The 18,941-nt window shown below is 45.2% G+C and overlaps 1 protein-coding gene across 7 annotated transcripts in view; it reads right to left on the reverse strand.

The window, feature by feature from the left end:
* Positions 1-18,941, reverse strand: part of PTPRF (protein tyrosine phosphatase receptor type F) — a 182,558-nt gene that overhangs the window by 30,940 nt on the left and 132,677 nt on the right. For 5 of the 7 annotated variants that reach the window (XR_010794327.1, XM_066624235.1, XM_066624234.1 and 2 more), the window contains 7 exons: positions 17,399-17,652; positions 16,549-16,639; positions 14,815-15,027; positions 11,646-11,797; positions 8,120-8,235; positions 5,516-5,548; positions 3,978-4,075 (listed from right to left, as the gene is read on the reverse strand). Coding sequence is in view for 6 of the 7 variants with exons in the window: in XM_066624235.1 (XP_066480332.1) it covers positions 3,978-4,075; positions 5,516-5,548; positions 8,120-8,235; positions 11,646-11,797; positions 14,815-15,027; positions 16,549-16,639; positions 17,399-17,652 (957 nt within the window). In the remaining variant the exon portion in view is untranslated. The remainder of the gene's footprint in view (positions 1-3,977; positions 4,076-5,515; positions 5,549-8,119; positions 8,236-11,645; positions 11,798-14,814; positions 15,028-16,548; positions 16,640-17,398; positions 17,653-18,941) is intronic. The other 2 variants (XM_066624233.1, XM_066624232.1) reach the window with 1 other exon arrangement.

Here is an 18,941-nt window from a genome sequence, read left to right on the forward strand (position 1 = left end):
ACTGGGCGCACACTTGCCTGTCAGGAAAATGTTAGGAACAGGCCAGCAGTCTGTGGTCACTCAAATGATGTCCCCCACTGGTGGCTCTTCCTGCCTGCTTCACTGAAATATTCACTTCAGTTGAGGCAGGATATCCTCCTGGGCCAGTTCTCAAAGACATGTGTTAGATGAGGGGCAGAAAAGGCTGGGGCTTGTTTTACTCTACCCTGTAACATTCTCAAATGTGCACTTGATCCACTCAGCTTCTCAGGATACTCTCCAAATGACATGAATGGCTATTCTGATGAGCTTATCCCTCTGAGTGTGATGCTGCACTGCCTTCAGGGATTCAGGAGTGACACAAAGGCTACAGACTTGGATAGGTTTTGAAACCAAGGAGGAGGAGACAGTATAAAGGCTGATATGCTTCATTGAACTTGTGCCTGTGATCAGCAGCACTAGTATTCTTCTTGCTTCAGTGAAAGATACAAAGTACAGACCTCCAAACAATTCAGTCACTCCTCAGCAGACAACATCCATGCCATACTAGCTTGAAAAAAGCAGTGACAATAACCCATCTCATGCTCAGCACAGTTAGAGCTCAAAACTGCCTAGTACAGTGTTTCTCAAACTGTGGGTCAGGACCCACTAGATGGGAAGCAAGCCAATTTCAGGGGGTCCCCATTCATTTCAATATGTTATTTTTAATATATTACTTGATGTTACCATGGGATGTGACTGCATTTGGGGAAACGTGACAGACCTGTACTTTTAACAAGCTACTATAAATATGTTTTTAACAATGGTAGTAAATAGGACTTACTCCTGGGTAAGTGTGGGTAGGATTGCAGCCTAGGATTGTGAAAAATTTTCCTGTTTGATGATGTCACGTCCAGTCATGAGATCACTTCTGGTGGGTCCTGACAGATTTGCATTCTAAAAAGTGGGTCCCAGTGCTAAGTGTGTGAGAACCACTGGCCTAGTATCTTTCTACTGTCTGTTAGATTCCCCTGCTTTGGGAATCCTGTGGGCACAGCCTGCCTGTAATACAGACAATAAGCCAAGAGAGGGAGCTCAAATACAACCATTGCTCGAACACAGCAAGACTGTACATAAATAATTTATGTGCTGAGGCATGATTGTTCTTATTTAATTCCATTAATCCCTGGCTGTAAATTCTCAGTTTCATTGTGTGCTAATAGCTAAAGATGCTCTTTCTGTAGCTGGTCCACCACCACTTCCAGGGCAGATAAGAGGGACACTGAGCAGGCCACTCCATGATGTGTGCAAATCACATGGCAAATGGCACTGATAACAGACTTGTAAGGACCATAACTAGCACTAGTAACACCAAGCAACTATTTTACTGGACAACTATCCTCTTTAACATGGACACAACTGCAGTCCCCCTGTCTACAATGCTTGGCCACAATCTCCCTGCCATTGCCCTTGAGGTCCTGAAGCAGAGGCTGCAAACCGGGATGCCTCTCCTCTCACATGAGCCAGGTTTTGCCCTGGACAGGTTCTTCTGATTCACGCCTCTGGATTATATGTCTTCATGCACTTTGCAGCATGTGCAGACTTGTCTTTAGGATGCTTAGTTGCTAGGTTTGTATTAAAATAGGATTCTTTCCATGATTATTGTTAATATAAATGGCTTTAAGTGCCAGCCCAAACTGCTCTCCCTGCCCTTCTGGTTCCTTGTCCTACATGCAAACTCAACTCAATGGAAGCCTGAACGTGATAATCCAATGTCTCAGTGCCTGCCTTTGTGCATTTTCCCAAACACCTACTTCACCAATTTGGTCAGATCCTTCTTTGCATTGCATTGCTGCATGAGGTTAGAAGAATCTTAGCTAGAAGCAGGGCCTTTACACTGGCTGTCCCGGGGTGGTGTAACATCCGTCCTGCTGCCTACAATGTCTGAACTCTGGCAGCATTCAAGGGAAGATGTAAAAGTCTTCCGATAGGCATTCAGCACAGTCATGGCATTTCTTTTTATTGTAGTTGTCGCACTGTTTCTGCATGTTGCTACATTTACTTTTATGTCTTGAATTGATTTTGTTTATATTGTTGTGGCAGCCTTGAGCTTAGGAAAGGCAGCTTATAAAGGATTTTAATAAACAAACAAGTACATTTTGATTAAGATCAAAATTTGATTAAGAATGCGATATGAGATGGGGGTGAGAGAAAACTCACCATAATTGTCCTGAGGGGGTGCAACATGCCCTCCTCCTTGATAATACCGCCCCCCCCCCGGCCCTGGTGCTGCACTGCTCTTTCACTGCTCAGCTTTGATACACAAGATTGCTCTCAAATCATCTACCTACTGTTTGAGGTTTCTTCTCCCATACCATGCTGCTATATGTGTGTCTGCACTGCAGCACCTACTACTTCTCCTACCAGAGAAGCAGTAGTATCAATGTGCTTGCTCACCCTGAAAGCTCTTTAAATTTCAGGGTGCACCCTGAAAGCACCCTGAATTTCTTTGGGGACACCAAAGGCAAAGTCAAGGAAAAGGTTATTTTCCTTACATGTTCTGAGTGGGCAAGTACTGCTGCAGCACTCCCTCACTCTGTGCCAGTGAAAAAATGCCCTCTTCCTTCTCAGACCACTTTAGATTGAAAAGACGACAACTAGCTCAGACTATACAAGGCAGCAGAATCTAAGAGAAAGTGCTTTTGCCACCATCAGCTTCCTGCAGCTACATAAACACATTCAACAGCCTGCCAGTTGTTTGGTATTAGAAAGAGAGGGTTTGGAAGGGAGAAGGTACCAAGAATGTACATGACAACCAATTTGAGAGACAGTGTGCTCTCTATGCTGTGTTCTCCACAGTATGACTCATGTCCCATGTTAGAGTAAGAATACTCATCTCCAGATGTTGCTGCTGCAGCTCATAGGTATTTCATACCACATTCCAGAAAACAGGAACCTGCTAGCTTATTTTCCACATTCACCTAGCCAGCAGCTCTGATGGGAAAGGATACTTGTCTTCCTGACATATCCTGTGAATCAGCAGTGCTGAGCAGTGCAGTTTCCCCAAATCCTCCTTGTCTTTGGGCCTTCCTTCACACACAAGTCTTTAGTTCCTCCTTAGCTTCTCAGGTCCTATAATCTTGCCTTGTGGGCAATGCTTGCATCACATCTCCTGAATCAAGGGAGATATGCTGTAGCAAGGGGAGGTTGGGGGTGAAAGCAGATAACAATTCAAGCAGGACCAGTAATGTGTCTTAAGGACACTTCCTCAATTTATCCTTACCCCCTCACTCCATATAAGCGTTCTATTTATGATTTAAGCCCCTCACAGCTGAAGTAGGTCCTGCAGGGCTAGCTGCAAGCACAGGCAAACATTTATTCTGCTACCGTGACTCTAATAGCTTCGAGGGAACTTTTTCCACCATAGCAATTTTTCAAATTAATCATCTGCTTAGTAAATGGTTCAGCATGGCAAGAAGGAGCTTGTCAGCAAGAGCCACGGCAATTCTTGGGCTCCCGCTACTACTGTTTTGGCCTCCATCACAGAATAAACAGCACTCTGATGGCTAAGGCACATGTTACCTTTTCCGATACAGATATCATTAAGTATTAGAAATGGTGTAAAATGTAATGTGAGAAAAGCCACATTAAATATCTGTAGTGTTCCCTATATATTCCATGCCGCTGTAAAGCCACTGTACATACTGGCTTTCCTGATACATTAATTGCAAACAAAACTGATGCTCACATGGTCATTCTCACATTACATTTTTCAGGTTTCTCAGGATATGGGCATTGATACAAATTACAAAAATAAAATAACTGTGAATTGATCCTAATTGGATGCAATGAGGGGGCAAGGACAGAAGTGGGAACTGCTGGTAGATATGTGAGTAGGACCCACTCTGTACTGAGATATTAGGATTTTGTGGGCAAAAGTATAGTGATACAGGATGGAAATGCTTTTGTAGGTTTAGTGCTGCAAGAGAAGATATCTGGAACAGCGTAAGCCTGCTCACCTCATATTCCTGGGAGAACTTCAGTCCATCATTTGCCTTCAGTCGGTCGATGTTGTCAGCAAGATCTGTCACTGGTATGGGAGGATGGTCACGCATGCCTGCCAGACCAAACAGAGTGAAGAGAAAAGTAGAGAAAACATTATTGCTCAACCAAAGGGGCAGCTGTTGTCCCACTTGTGCACAGTAGACCAGATGGCAACGTGTAACGCTGGCAAAATGCATGGAATATGAATGAGGCAATATGGCATGCGGAACTCACATGATGGCACAATGTACGTGTGCATGCTTGGATGGGACGTGTCAGGACAGCCACTAGCTGGGTGGCTTCCACATACAGGGCCAGGCTGGAAAAAGTGAAGGAGCTTCAGAAAATGCTCCTGCATAAACTGAGGCTGGAACAGGCCCACCAATTAAACCAAAGTTTTTTGATTAAGGGGCCCTGCTTTCATTTCACACCCACACTGTGCACTACAGTGCAGAAAGAGAAATCCTAAACAGATGCTCAGCCCACCTCTGGGGTCCGCTGCTGTCTCTCACAACAGGCCACTGTCATACCCTTGGTGACTGAAGCAGCAGACAAGTCTTCAGTATTACTAGCCACAGCTCAGCTGCAAGAGAACCAAGCAGCTCTGCCTCCAATAGTTGGATACTTAAAAAAACAGAAATTACCACAGGATGTTATGCTTAGTGATAGGAGGAGCATCTCAAGGGTCTGATCTGTGAAACTTGCTGTACCAGACTGCTCGAGTATGTTGGCTATACATAGACACATAAAGCCAACTCACAACTATCACCAGCCTGAGTTTCCTACTGGCAGCTGAACCACACTTGGTCTCTTGACAATGCTCACGGTGAAGACTGCAATGGCTCCCTTTCATGGGAGACCAGAGCCAAACCCTAAAAACCAGAGGGGGCCCAACTCTCTCTTTTGCCCATCAAACGTCAGAAGTTTAAATTAAAAGTAATATTTGGGGGTGGCATACCTCATTGAAAATCATTAAGACAGAGGGAGAAACAGGAAGAAAACAAGAGTAATGATACTTTGTCTAAAGATCTTCCAAGTAGGTACTATCAACAGAACATCCAGAAAAGACTGAATTTGGATGTGTGGGAGAGAGCATTTCCATTTCATGTTGGGGGGATGCTATATGGCTTCCACACACTGCCACTGCAGCCAGGCCCTGTCTCTACAGCTACAGTTTGTATCCACATCCTGCCAAGGGAAGAGCTGTTGCACTCTCAGTGTTCAGCTCATTTCACTGCTCTGTTGGCTTATTACTGAATGACACTGCTGTGAAAACTGTGAAGGCCTAACCTCGCCTCCTTTCCTGCCAATGCAGGCTGGAACATCTTGCAAAAACAGCACCAGAAACAGACCCACAGAGGTGAATCTGGCCCACTAGCAAATGGAAGTGCTACCACAAAGTTCTGTGGTGACTGAGGTTGACCTTCATGACACTGAATGAAAAAAAAAGATGTGAAAGGAGGAAAGAAAAGAGAGTGAGGAAGAAGCAAAAGGAGGAGCAGAGAAAACTAACTTGAGATATTCGGACAACTGGGGCCACTGGCACCTGAAAAAATAGAAATCGCATTAGCAGTTGCTGAGGACAGCATCAAGGGTCAAAAGGGCAGCATGGAAATCCCTGCCCACCCGCCACCATAAACCCAGAGCTTGGGAAAGGGATGGCAGCCTCACATGTGTTGCAGTATGGTGGGTGATATACAAATGCCAGGTATAGCCAGACGAGTTCACATATAATTTTACTATCATAAGGAGAGTGGTGGTTAGATTTCCCCACAAAGGACATGAGCAGATCAGTGGTTTTGCCTGTTGGCTTGAAAACAGTGTCCCTATTTCTAGCAGCTGCTGCTTTCCCAAGATCATGATTCCCTTGCTGCACCAGCCAGCAGCAAAGCCTTGTGACTAAAGTTTAGTCATAATTCACCCAATCACTTAAGAGCGACATCACCCTGCCTGACCTGCCACAACTCTGCAAAATGGTACATGAGTACAAAGCAGCTGACAATTCAGGCAAGAACCTGTGTCTGAAGTAGCAACTATTAAAGAGATAAGCTTAATATTTAATAACAGCAGCCTGATTAATTATGCACTGAGCAAGGCCCTTCGTGCCTCTACATTTGCCAGCAGGGATATCAGCTACCAGACTGCACAAGGTTTAGTTGCTGCTGTCGGGCCCACAGAAGGCATCCATCCATCTCAGCACAAAGGTGAGACAGCTGAGTGTTGTGGGATGCAAAAACATTACTACCAGAGTTTATTTTGTACACTGGATGCTCCCCTACTAGTCACCTGAGAAGATAAAAGGGTGTAACAGCCAGAAGCAGTAGCTCAGCAATCCAACACTTTCTGATCATGTCTGAAAACATGGGCTCGTGTATGCACCTTGAAGCTAGTTCCTTTCCTCAAGAGATGTGTCACTTCAAGCTTCCTTTTTGTGCAACATCCCTTGTACCTGCATGACCACTCAGGACTTCACCTGCAACTCTTCTATCACGTCAACGTCTGTAAACTATCTGGTAAAATAATGACATTCCCACTCTGCAACTCTACAAGCTACACCTACATAGACTTGTCTGCTATCCTTATTGGTGAAGGAGGACAGTCCTGATCTGGTCACTAAATGGAAGGAAATGGGGACCACATCAGTGTCAGTGTCAGAAGGTGGGTCTACCTACATTATGCCAGGAGTCCACGCACTCCCTAGAGCCCCAAATATCAGCCCCATGGCTGCTATGGGACCTGTGGAAGCAAAAAAGTGCACCTTTAAAATCTGGAGTCATGAAATGACTTTATATGTAAGTCACACAGAGTTAAGAATATCTAGAACCACTATATGGCTCTAGATTTTAAGAGGGCACATCTTTTCTACTGCAAGTTCAGAGGCAGCCAACGGTTCTCCCAGGGACTTTCTCCTAGAGTCTTCCCTAGAAGGCCTCTGAGAACAACCCCTTACTAGCTGCTGGGAAGGGAATGGGGGAGGAAATGTTCCTCTCTCACCTCCCCAAAAACAAATTTCTGAGCTTGCGATTCTGCTGCCTGGAAGCACTGCAGCGTAGGAAGATTTGGAGGGGAAAGGACTGCTCTCTCCCACCCATAGAGAGCCCACCATCCAGCCAGTTCCTAGGTAAGTCAAGGGGGGAAGGGAGAGCCAACATGGGGATAGAGTGGGTAGAGGGTAGAGGTGAACAAGGGGAAGAAAACAGGAAAAAAGGTCGGAAAAGGCAGAGTGGATGGGAAAGAGGAAAATGAGGCAAAGAAGTGTGAGCAAAGAAGTATGGAGGGCGGGAACAAGAGGCTGGGGGAAGGATGATCTGGGGAAGAGAGGAAAAGGGGTGGCATGCATATACCTAGGGGGACCCAGAACTGGGTAGTGCCACAGAGTTCACTGGACCCTGGGCTGCATCTTGCTAGGTAGGGCCTGAAAGTGTGCCCCATTTGGGGAGGCAACGAAAGAACAGAAGAGTGGTTCTGAAAATAAAGTTTCTGTTTGAATAAGTCAGAATGTAGTCCCAACCCCAAGTCAGGTGAGCAAGATATGGTGTCTCCAGATAACATCCAATCTAGGAAAAAATTCCTGTTAAAAGACACTGTTCTGTGACACAGCCAACAGCATTTATCCTAACCTGTAACCTGTCATAACAGTTACACAGTGGAAAGCATTGCAGGAGCAGCAACATACTGAGTAATGAATGAGCCTATTGGGATGGCATCTGCCTACCTTACTATTTTACAGTAGATCCATCAAAGTGTTGGAGTCTCTCTTTGCGGGCTAATTTGGTTGATATATAAAGCAGACTGCTGGTTGTCTTTGGAACATAATACCAAGTCTGCTAAGCCCCATTAGGGCCAGCCCTTGACCTCCTGAGTCTGCTAGTCTCTAACCACACATGCATGGTCAGGTCTAGGAACATGCAGAAAGCCCAGCATCCACACTCTGTAAGTCATATTGATTCTGTAACTCATAGACATGGTCATGTACTGAGCCGCTGTCACTGAGCTGGGGTTGATGGGGAATTTGTGCCCTGAGGTGAAATGGGAATTTCCCATTAAAAACATCTGCCAATAAGAGAGTCATAGAACTCAGCATGGAAGAACAAAAGGCAGAACAGTGATACCTTACCTGGTGTTTGGTAATTGAGCCTTCTCATTTCAACAGGGTCAGAGGAATGGGCCAGCAAAGAGTCCTTCAAGCCGATGGAATGTTCATCCTTGGAAGAAGGTGAATTGGCCCTTTTCCTAAGGGAAGGGGAGATAAAGTTTACCCAATGAACCTGGGCATGGTCCAAATGGCAGAAAGCTTCAAGACTGCTTCTCAGCAATCTCAGTATCTCGGTGCAAGCTGCAGCAGGCATAATGTGAGAAATTCCACCCCCCATTATTTCTCAAAGGTTTACTTATTAGGGACTATTTCCTGTGGTGGAAGAATATATCTAAGATTTTTCCAAGTATTTAGAAATTATTTAAAATGTGAAGAGTTGTAATATAAAAGGGTAAGGGCTCTTCAGGGTGAGTTTTATTGCTCCATTAATACTTGTCTTGAATGGCTGAAGGCCCCCCAGGCGTGTGTTAATGGAACAATAAAATACACTGTTGTCTCTTCATGCTATATTTATGCCTACAGCTTTGCCACCCCAGGCTCTTATCCTGCTAGATTTCACTAGCTAAGCAGAGACAGACCCACCCAGTAATTAAATAGGAGACTTTTACAGGAAATTTTGGGATGGCAAGAAGCACTCTTGGCGATGTTCACTCACTAGTACTAAACCGAATGACTCCATCTTGTGCAGGTTACAAATGCTCTCCTGAGTGCAAAAGTGCAGTGTGTTTTCTGGGGTGAAAACACAGGGGTGGGAAGGGAGTGTTTTTTGCTCCTAATAAATGGAAACTGCAAAATCTCAACTAGGGGGAAATGGTGCTGCCAGCAATTCCATAGGTAATGCATAAACATGTGGGGGGAATGTTTCAGTGCCTGCTACAGTGGTGAAGGCACTCTGGTGCAATATTAGGCAAGTCAAAAACCCAAAGCACTGATGATTAACATGGAGTGAGTAGTAACAGTATCTGAAAATTATGTTCATTTGCATGAAGGCACAATCCCTTTTGTAGAAGGGAGAAACTGTCACAAGGAGAAAGAGCAGGAAAAGGAAGGAGAATTTACAGCCCCTAGTAGTACTTGCAGACACCAGTGTTGTGTGTGGATGCACCGCAGATGGTATGGCTCTGCAGCCTGAAGAGCTCTCTGTGCTATGAGGGCACAAAGCCCATTCAACAGATTTGTTAGTTCTGTATGTGCGCACATGAAGGTGGGAGTAATTTTAAGTACCTGGGTCCCTACACCATCTTAAGCCATTTCTGCCCAATGTTGCATATATGCAACAGGGATCAAATGTGTACACCTGTGGGCTGGGCAGAAATGGGTTAAACAAAAGTGCTATATTTGTTATCAGAAGGACAAAGGATAAAGCAGGCAGAAGGGACAAAAGTCAGGAGGCTTTGCTTTGATTGATCCCTACCTCCAGCTGGAAATCAATGCCATGCTACTGTGATGGCTTAGCTCAGTGGTTCCCAGTCTTTAACCAAAGGTAAAGGAACCACTGAGTTGTTGCAGGGCATTACCAGGGGTAGCAAGTCAGTAATGACAGCATTTCTGGGTTCACACAGCCACCAACTAAGTAAAAAAAGATTTCAGGACTCACCTGTCTGCAGCAGCGGTGAGAACCCGGATTTTGTGGAGTCTCAAACTGTTGCCACAGATGGGTAAGTCCCCAAACCCTTTTTCTACTTAGTTATTGTTGGTTCGAACCCAGAAGTGCTGTTGCTGCTGCTGTCTCAGCTGCCACTGCTGCCGACTTACATTAAGGGGGAAAAATGGAGTTTCTCACTGCCTTGAGAGGCCGCAACCCCCAAGCTGGGAAACACAGTCATCATCTAAGTCAGGGGTCTCCAAACTTTTTGGCCAGAGGGCCGCATCAAATATCTGGTGTGGTGTAGAGGGCCGGAAAAAATATGTAATACACATATAAATATAAAATTTAAATAAATAAATAAGAGATGGAACTTAGATGAGTGAATAAATGAATGAATGGGCTCATTCATTCAACCTCTCTGGCCCTCAGAACACCCTCCAGACACAATCAGAGCACAGTTCTGGTCAGGTTCAGTTGAGTGGGCCAGAGGCTTTCAGGGGACAAGAGGTTGGATGCAGGCCGGAAGAGGCTTGCTGCGGGCCGCATCTGGCCCCCAGGCCGGGGTTTGGAGACCCTTGACCTAAGTCAACAACCAGTGGGAGATAATCATATAGAAGAAGGGGGTGGAGTTATACTGAAAAGCCAAGGTCATAGAGCGAAACTTTTTGAAATGGTATAGGAAGTGTGCTGATTATGCCAAGGAACTCATGTCAGCTTGTGGCAATACCTTACTGTGGGGCAATCTGGAATAAATAACCTCACAAACTCCAGCAGACCACAAGGTCCCAAAGTGACCAGAGTTCACTGAAACCAGAATTCATTGAACCAGTGAATTCAGTGAACCAGAGCTCACTGAAACCAGAACCCCAATTGTAAAGTCTTCTATAACCATACAGAAAACACTGTACAAGTTCAGCATGCTACACTAGCTAGAGAAGAAGACCTATATTACCACTTCTAACAAAATGAAAGAGAAAATGAAGAGAGAAAGAAGGTTTCTACCTTTCTTGTTTGCTAGATCCAGGGACAGCAGACACACAGAAGAAAAGAGGAGATCAAGGTTACAGAAATGTACTAATTGTGCATGCAGCAATTCAGAGTCACCTCCCTCCTGGTGCCATGCCATTCAGCTGGAAGAAATGACAGCAGCTAGGCCAGAGTAGAATTGGGAGACCATTAGCACTCTCTGTAGCCTAGTGAGCAATTCAAGCTTGTTCAAACACCACCAATAGTTTGCAGCAGATAACTGTGCCCCAGAATATGGCTAAGAGCATGTGTGACCTGCTGGGGCCAGAGCCCTTGAGCAAAGGTTCCTGTTGCTGCATGGAGCATCCACTCTTGGAGGCAAAAAAACTGGCCTCCGTGGGAAAAGCAGTCCCAGGAATCCTTACCCTGCAGATGCCAGATCTCGTCTGATCTCAGAAGCTAAGCAGGATCAGGTCTGGTTAGTACTTGGATGGGAGACCACCTGGGAATATCGAGTGCTGCAGGCTTATACCATAGTCTTTCGAGACTGAAGGTTGCCAACCAGGCAGGTTGGCATTACCAAGCTGAAACCTCTGACATAATCCAAACCCTAGGAAACCAGGTAACCAACCTAGCAGTGCTACGCAGAAGTAGTCCCTCTCCTGAGGCATCCTCAGAGGTCCACCTCTGGTGAGAACACCGGCTCACTCACAACCTATACCTTCCTAGTTCAAAGGGAAATGCAGGTCCTACTGAATGTTATCTCACGTCCCCATGTTTTTCAAGATAAGGGGAGCATGGCCTTCAGGTAGGTTTGCTTGTCTCAAAAGAGATCATGCCCTTGGGGTGATTATTTTATGTTGTACTGGAAAGGAGGCCCTCAAGCCAGTCACCATCAGTTTCCCTGCTGCATAAGAGATCATGTCCCCAATCCTGGCACATTACTATATCATGGACTACAGCATATTTGCAAAGGCCTAGGCTGGTGCTCACCTTTTGAAGAGCAAGATAGCAATGACAATGATGATGATTAAGATGACAGCCAGGACAGGCCCCATCACCCACAGCATTTCTGGTTCATCCTGCTGCTTTGCTGACACCTCCATCACAATCTCATCTGAGTAAGGGCTGGCTGCATACTTTTTCTAACAAGCAAGAAAGACAACAATGGCAAATATTATCAATAAAGATCATTCATTAATGGCCCAATCCTATCCCTGACAACAGTGGCGCATTCTGCTGGTGCAGGCTGCTGCAAAGCGCTTGCTGGGAGCACAAGCTGTTGGTGTGCTGGTGTGAAGATCAGAGCCTTCCTGTGTGCACTGGTGGATGTTGGGAGGCTCACTGGAGCAGGTACGTCCAACAGTGGAATGGGGAGGAGATGGTGGCGGGGACGGGTGGATCAGGCCCAGGAGGGGGCAGGATTGGCAGTGGTGGCACATGCCAAATACTGATTCCCTTCCTGTGCCTGATCTGCCTGTATGAAGCAATGCAGACTCGGCAAAGGCATTTGTGCTGTCACAGGTCTGAGTTGCCCCATAGCTGTTGCTAGAGCTTACCCTGGGGCAAGGGCACAAATGTCCCTGTACCCCGAGGAAACCTGCAACAGTTGAAAATCCCCCGCTTTATGCAGCAGAAGTTGCGCCAGTGCCACTGCATCGCTGCATGGAGATTTAGGTAGGATTGAGCTGTAAGCTCCAAATTGCCCACTTGCAATTCTTTCTTAAGAGTAACCAGATGCAAGGAAAACCAGCCTCGTCTCCTAGTAATAGAATATCTTAACAGCAGCAGCCAGAAAGTGGTTTCCCCAAGTGCCAAAATGGAACGTTCCAGCTGAGAGCAAGTTGCCAATCTCAGACATACAAAGAGACAAATTACAGGCTTTGGAGATGCAGCCAATTGAACATTGGGGCTGGCGGGTGGGGACTAAGTGGTTTATAATACCTATTATGCCGATATAAACACATCACTCCAGGGGGTAATATGTCAGGGAACACCCGCTGGGCAAAATGTTGCACATTAAAACAGCAGAACAACTCATGGCTGGCCCTGGAGGAACTGCCTAAGCCCTGAGAACAGCAGCATTCACATGAGGCTCCTTGCTTACAAAGGCAAAAGAACTGTCTAGGCAACAGACCTGGCAAGCTCAAGGAGTTGCCACTGCCTGGCACCTTATGTGAAAAATGGGTTGGCATTGCACATGTCAAGGGCTAAGCACTTGCGCCATTTGTATTTCTACTCTGCCTTGTCAGTCTGGAGAGACATACACAGATAGGAACATATTCTCTCTTCTCATGGAGAGTATCTGTTGCCTTAGCCAAAGAAGCAGCATACACCAACCTTACTTGTAGCCACTGCATTGGCCCTTTGACTGGCTCTTTGTGTGCCCAAGACCCAACAGAAAGCACGTGCAGGATTTAATCTGAGCCAGGGCTCACCCTTGGAACTTGGTTCACTTTCAAATGTTCTGAGAACATTTGAAGAATATGGAGCAGATTCTGCAAGCTACTGAGAAGTGACAACAAACTCAAACAGATCTAAGATTAGGGAGAGGCTTAAAAGCTCTGGTGCCTCTTATTTCAGAAATGAAACACAAGGACAAAGGCATTCGTAAATCAGCAATCATATTGCATAGCCAGTGGGCACAGCACTACCACCATGTTATGGCACTGTAGCCTTTTTCCCACTAAGGGCACAATCCTAACCATGTCTACTCAGAAGTAAGTCCAATTTTGTTCAATGGGGCATAGGAAAGTGTGGTTAGGATTGCAGCCTAAGTCTTGTTGCTGCACTTCAGAAAGGCAGTGAAAAGGGGAAAGTCTAGAGAGGATGACTGAATTGAGCTCCAGCTTGTCCCTCCCAGCATAGGAACTGAGACAGAAAACCCAAGAGACACTTTGCAAAAGCAATGCAGCTTAATGACGGAATCGTTGTAGTTGCAGGACAAAATAAAAACAGCTGCTTGGGGGATCTGCTTTGTTGTCCATGGGCAGGACCACAGTGCTCTCATATACACTGATTCCCATATACAGACAGAGCCCAACCTTGTGGTACAAGGGCAGCCTCCCTGGCTGGCTGATCTGAAACCTCCACTGGCTGTTGGCTGCATGTCTGCTGTGCTCAGACTGGATGAGTAATGAAGCATTTGACCAGCTCTAATGAACCATTACAAGTAAATGAGGCTGAAAGCGAAAACCCCAGCAAGGGGCAGAACAGAAGGACCGGAGTATCTTCATTATGGCTGGACATTACTTACACATTTACAGCACCAGGTTTACCCTTCATTTCCTCTCCCTTACCCTTGCAGCTGTGATCAGTTTTAACTAGTAAGGGAATCAGGGAAGTGAAAGGTCAAAGGGTAGAAAAGAGGATCTTTCTTCCTACTCTGCCTTGCCAGGTCCCTATACACATAAGGACTTGGAAGGGGAGGCATGGAGAGAGAAGGAAGAAGATTCTCCTAGTTTTATTATTATAAACTTCACTTTGCTGGCTTAGCTTTGCAGATCAAACTTCCACAGCCCTATACACACCTCTGGAATGGCATTCTCAGGCAATATTTATTTATTTTAGGTATTTTTACCCCACCTTTCTATCATAAACTAGTGTCCAAGGCAGCTCACAATAAAAAAATGCCATACAAAATACAATTAAATATAAATAAATAAAAGCAGCAATAGAAACTAAACAGCAGAAAAACCACATAAAATGGCAGCATCCATACACTGGCATAAAAGCATGCTAAAATAAGAGAATCTTCACTTCCAGGTGGAAGGCCAGCAGCAATGAGGCTATGCGTACCTCTCTTTGGTGCAACTGCTGAGAGGCCTCCACTCCCAAATTCCAACCAGACGAGGGTCTGATATTGATGAGTCACACAGGAGGGCCTCCCTGGCTGATCTTAACAGTGTCTCTCAATGAGAGAGAGTTCCAGCAGAATCAACAGGACACACTTCCCATCTCACTCTGGGAGCAGATTGTTCCACAAGGCAACCAAAGTAATCTTAATCCCAAATCTTCACCTGAAGCCAGGTTGAAATAGGTCCATATAATCTATTTTACCCAAGAAAACCTGGAGTTGAGTGGCAACCACTTGCATAAGCAGCTTGCGCAGCAATGGAATATTTGGCATCAGCACAGTTCTCCCTTCTCTAAGAGTCCTTACCGTATCACCATCTTCCAATGCAGCCAGCACAAAACAACGGTAGCTTAGATCTACTGAAAGTGGCTTATTGTAGAAACCTTCATAGTTTTTCTCATCCCCCAAGATGAAGGTCTCTGGCAGATTTTCCATTTGGGCAGCAATGTAGGGCTTCAGTTGTTCTGTCTGTCGACGCTGACGCTTCTCTGGGGTCCCTTGATTTATGGCCTCAAGTAGCTGGGTAGTAACAGAAAGGTCATGTGAGAAAATGCCTATATGACATACCCAAAGGTTTTGGTGAGGCTACTTTCTCCATGAGTAAACCTTGCAATTAGGTAAAAAAGTTCAGAATATCCCAAGCTTTCTCCAACACAGGCTCATAGGTTATCTCATGTTACCATCATTACTACGCCATGGGGAAGACAATAATTTGGGATGGTCCTGCTCTAGGACAGAGGAAGGAAAAGCAAAAGGATATCCTTGATTTTAGCACCTTTTAAATTGTTCCTGCTTTCATCCAAGTTCCATGAAAAAATGGTATAATTTTTAATAAACAAAGTTTCTAGCCCTCAATGCTGCAGGAAAAAAAATTGTGCTTGCTTTTGGAGAGTGGAACAGCAGCAGCCACCATAGCTTTGTAGTCCTATTAGTCAGCACAAAAAACAGAAGCATGGTCTGGTTATGCAGTCTGAATACGTTTCTTTGGATGCCCAAGAATGTGAACTTTCTGAGACAGGCAAGGGTGCCTCAGACTTGGAGGCAGATCTTTCTCCCACTGCACTGCCACACGCACACTTTGCAGTCTGCATTAGCTTGAGAAAGGGCACGTGCTGGGGCTTCTGCTCTTCCCCACACCCTCCTCTGCTGCAGCAAGGTTTTGTATAAATCACACATGGTGCTAACGGATTTTATGGGACATTCACAGAAAAGATGACGAATTTCATAGTCATCCACAAATTCAAGAAAAGGGATATAAACACACCAAAATTCAATTACGCTGCAAAGAAAGGCTCTCAGATGTTTAAAGATGTTTTTCTAATGAATAAAAATGAATACTAGGCTCTGAACAGAAATTCTAATTTAAAATGAAGGAGGAGGCATGAAATACATTTCACACAAAAATGTATAAGGGTAGATAGGGAGCATCTGAGCAACTACAGTGTCAGGATGACAGAGGCTGCATAGAGACATGCTGCTGTGCCAGGGAAGGAGAATGTTGGCTTGTGACATGAAAGTGGTGTTCCTGCCCTCTATTTTTGATTGATTCCTTTAAATCCTCACTGTTCAAGTGAGACACACACAGTACCATGTCTAAGCTTTGGTTTCTGCATTTTGCTTTGCAGGATTGCAACAGGTCTGGATAACAGAAGGAATGGAGTGCGATCCGTAGATGAAACAAGTCCTTTCGGAATTGATGTCCAGTGCCCTCTTTCAGATTAAGTGCTTGGAAGTTTCACTAGCAGCTTTGACAGCTGGCTGGAGAGGAGCACGGAGATCCTGGGTATTTGAAGAATGTGGTCCTTTTTTGGATGAAAGGTGATGGCACTACAATTATCCCACAGATGGCTGTTCTTATCCCACAAAGATAACCAGTTTTGGGAACCCCATCTCCTATGTGGCTATCCCTAGAACTTTAGGCCTGGCTAATATTGTCTCATATAATCTTCCCAACTCAGTTCACATGTGTGGATCAGTTTCTTGAAATCCTCCCCTCCCTTCAAAACAAGTGGAAGCAGGTTCTTTCCTTCTCCCTCCTACCTGGTCTAGCTCCATCTCATCTGGGTTCCTCCACCTGGAGGGAAGCATCCTGCTCATCTGCTCTGTTGGCACCACCACAATGTAGTACCACCTAAGAAAAAAAAGGAAGGAAGAGGTGAGCCCTGCTACAGATAATGGGAGACCTTCCTTGAAAGCTTGGCAACTCCCAGTTGCCATCTACATTTGTTTGCCCTTCCAGAGACTCAGACAATAGCCTGCTGGCATTTATTAGGCTAATAAAGTCACAAAGGCCAGTCTCTGGGGGATAGTACCAGAGACTGGGAAAGGACAGCTCTATAATTGGGCTGCTCAAGGAATCCTATTTCAGCGATGGGAGTACACAAACACAAATCAAATATCAGCAAACCTCCTATGGGGATTTACATACATCATTTAAAGCAAATGTCCTGGGTCCTTTCAGTGAGAAGTGGAGGATTACAACATTGTGCCCCATTTCTCACACAAAGACAGGTGAACAGAATACCGTTCATGAAAATGACTGTCCTGGACCAGAATTCAGAGTAAATTGTCATTTCCAAGTCTTATACAATACACTGTGCTCTTGTATTCCTTCATTGTGACCAACTTCTTGCTGCTGGGAAGCTTTAACAACACATTTCAGAGGTGAATTCAGATCAGTATTCATCTGTGTCTGAAATCTGACAGTTTCTAAAGATGCCACCCTTCCTGCCCATAGGAAAAATATCCTATGGCTCTGCAAGGATTCATACAGGAGATTTACAAAATAAGGAAGTTCAACACTAGCTCCCAGTATGCCATGTTTTCCTTTGGCAGTATACAGCAAGGGGCCAGTGAACATAATGAAATCTCAGCAGTGGGGAGAATATACCTGACTGGCACAGAGGTCTGCACTTTGGGAAGGGTGAGGGCAAACCGTCCATTATGGATATATTTGTATGTGGAAATGGGTTTGCTCTGGAGGACATCAGGCGCCGTCTGGATGAAGACCCGATGCTGCAGTGCCCCTGCACTGCTCCCTCGGTTAGTGAGGGCAAAAGAGTAATTTGTGTTTGGCTGCAGGTCACTAATCAGCTTCTTCATGGAGTGACCATCCACCTCCACAGTCTGGCTATTGTACAAGATCTGCAAAGAGAGGAAATAAATCACTGCAGCCCAAACAAATCAGTTCTCTCACAGAAGAAAGCTTAATGAAGTCCCTTTCTAAACTCATCTTCCCTGACTTGGGACTTCTTTGTCCTATTACCTCTTCATAGGAAGGACCAAAGAAACAGCTACATTCTTAAGTTTGACCATCTGAGGAATCATAATGCCTTCAAAGGCATGACAAATAGATCCAGTTAGAAAACTGCCAATAGTTTGCAGCTCTAATCTTTGGAGCTACCTCTTTGCAGCAAACAGCTGTTTCAGGGGCAAACAGCCACTTCAGGGGTACTTCTGACGGGAAAACAGGGCTAGGATAAGGGTTAATTGCCCTTCCCCAAATCTTGATTCACATCATGGCCTGCAGCTGACAAAAAGGAGACATATCCTGTTTAAATATTAAATAAGACGTCCATGTCTTACTGACAGGCTTAACATCATGTGCAACTTGCTCCCATGTCAGAGCAGCTAAGACCAATCTTTGTTTGCCCTCACAGAAACTTCTAAAAGTCAGCTTTCACTCCCCAACCAGCAGTAACCTCAAAATGCATTTTTAGCATCAAACACCAGCAGGGAAGCAGCCCTTTAGATCTGGGAGACAGTGCCAGATTCTGACTGCAACAGGAATCTCATCATAGCAACACCTCTCACTCACTCCACATGACCAGTCATCTCTTTGCAGGGAGTTTATCTCCAGGACCAGATGAAGCAGTGACTGTTCCCTGAGGAGAACTGAGAGCCTCATTATTGATTTTTAGTAAAGAAATTTCAGAGGTCTCAGTTCATTCCCAATAAAAATACCATGAGATTTAACTTGTGCCTCCATATTCATAAATCAGAACGATATCTGCTTTAATTAAATCTGTTAAAAAGAAAGATGACACCCTTTGGGATGTAGATTTAGTGCAAGACTGTTTATCAAGTGTAGATAATGCTAATTGTTCCCATGGAGATTTATCAGTGGTGCTTGTTAGATTATTAGGCATTGGCCTGACATCCTGCATGCTTGAATTAAGCTGCCAGGCACAGGGGGAGCCCTGTTAGCTAAGTTCCTGTTCCGGGAGAGCACAGCTGCTACTGCGCCAGCTACTCCTTTGGTGTTTGTGCATGACCTGGACATCTATGATTGTCAATAGGAAGAAGAAAGCTTATTTACACCCCTTGTGTTTGCATGGCTGCTCCTCCGCTAGCAAGTCACTAACACCATCTGCTCCTGTGCCGCATCATGGTCAATCTGTAGTATTAACTACTGTCAACTCTCTGCTTACATA

This window comes from Tiliqua scincoides, chromosome 4, assembly GCF_035046505.1.
Source record: "Tiliqua scincoides isolate rTilSci1 chromosome 4, rTilSci1.hap2, whole genome shotgun sequence".
Taxonomy (NCBI): Eukaryota; Metazoa; Chordata; class Lepidosauria; order Squamata; family Scincidae; genus Tiliqua; species Tiliqua scincoides.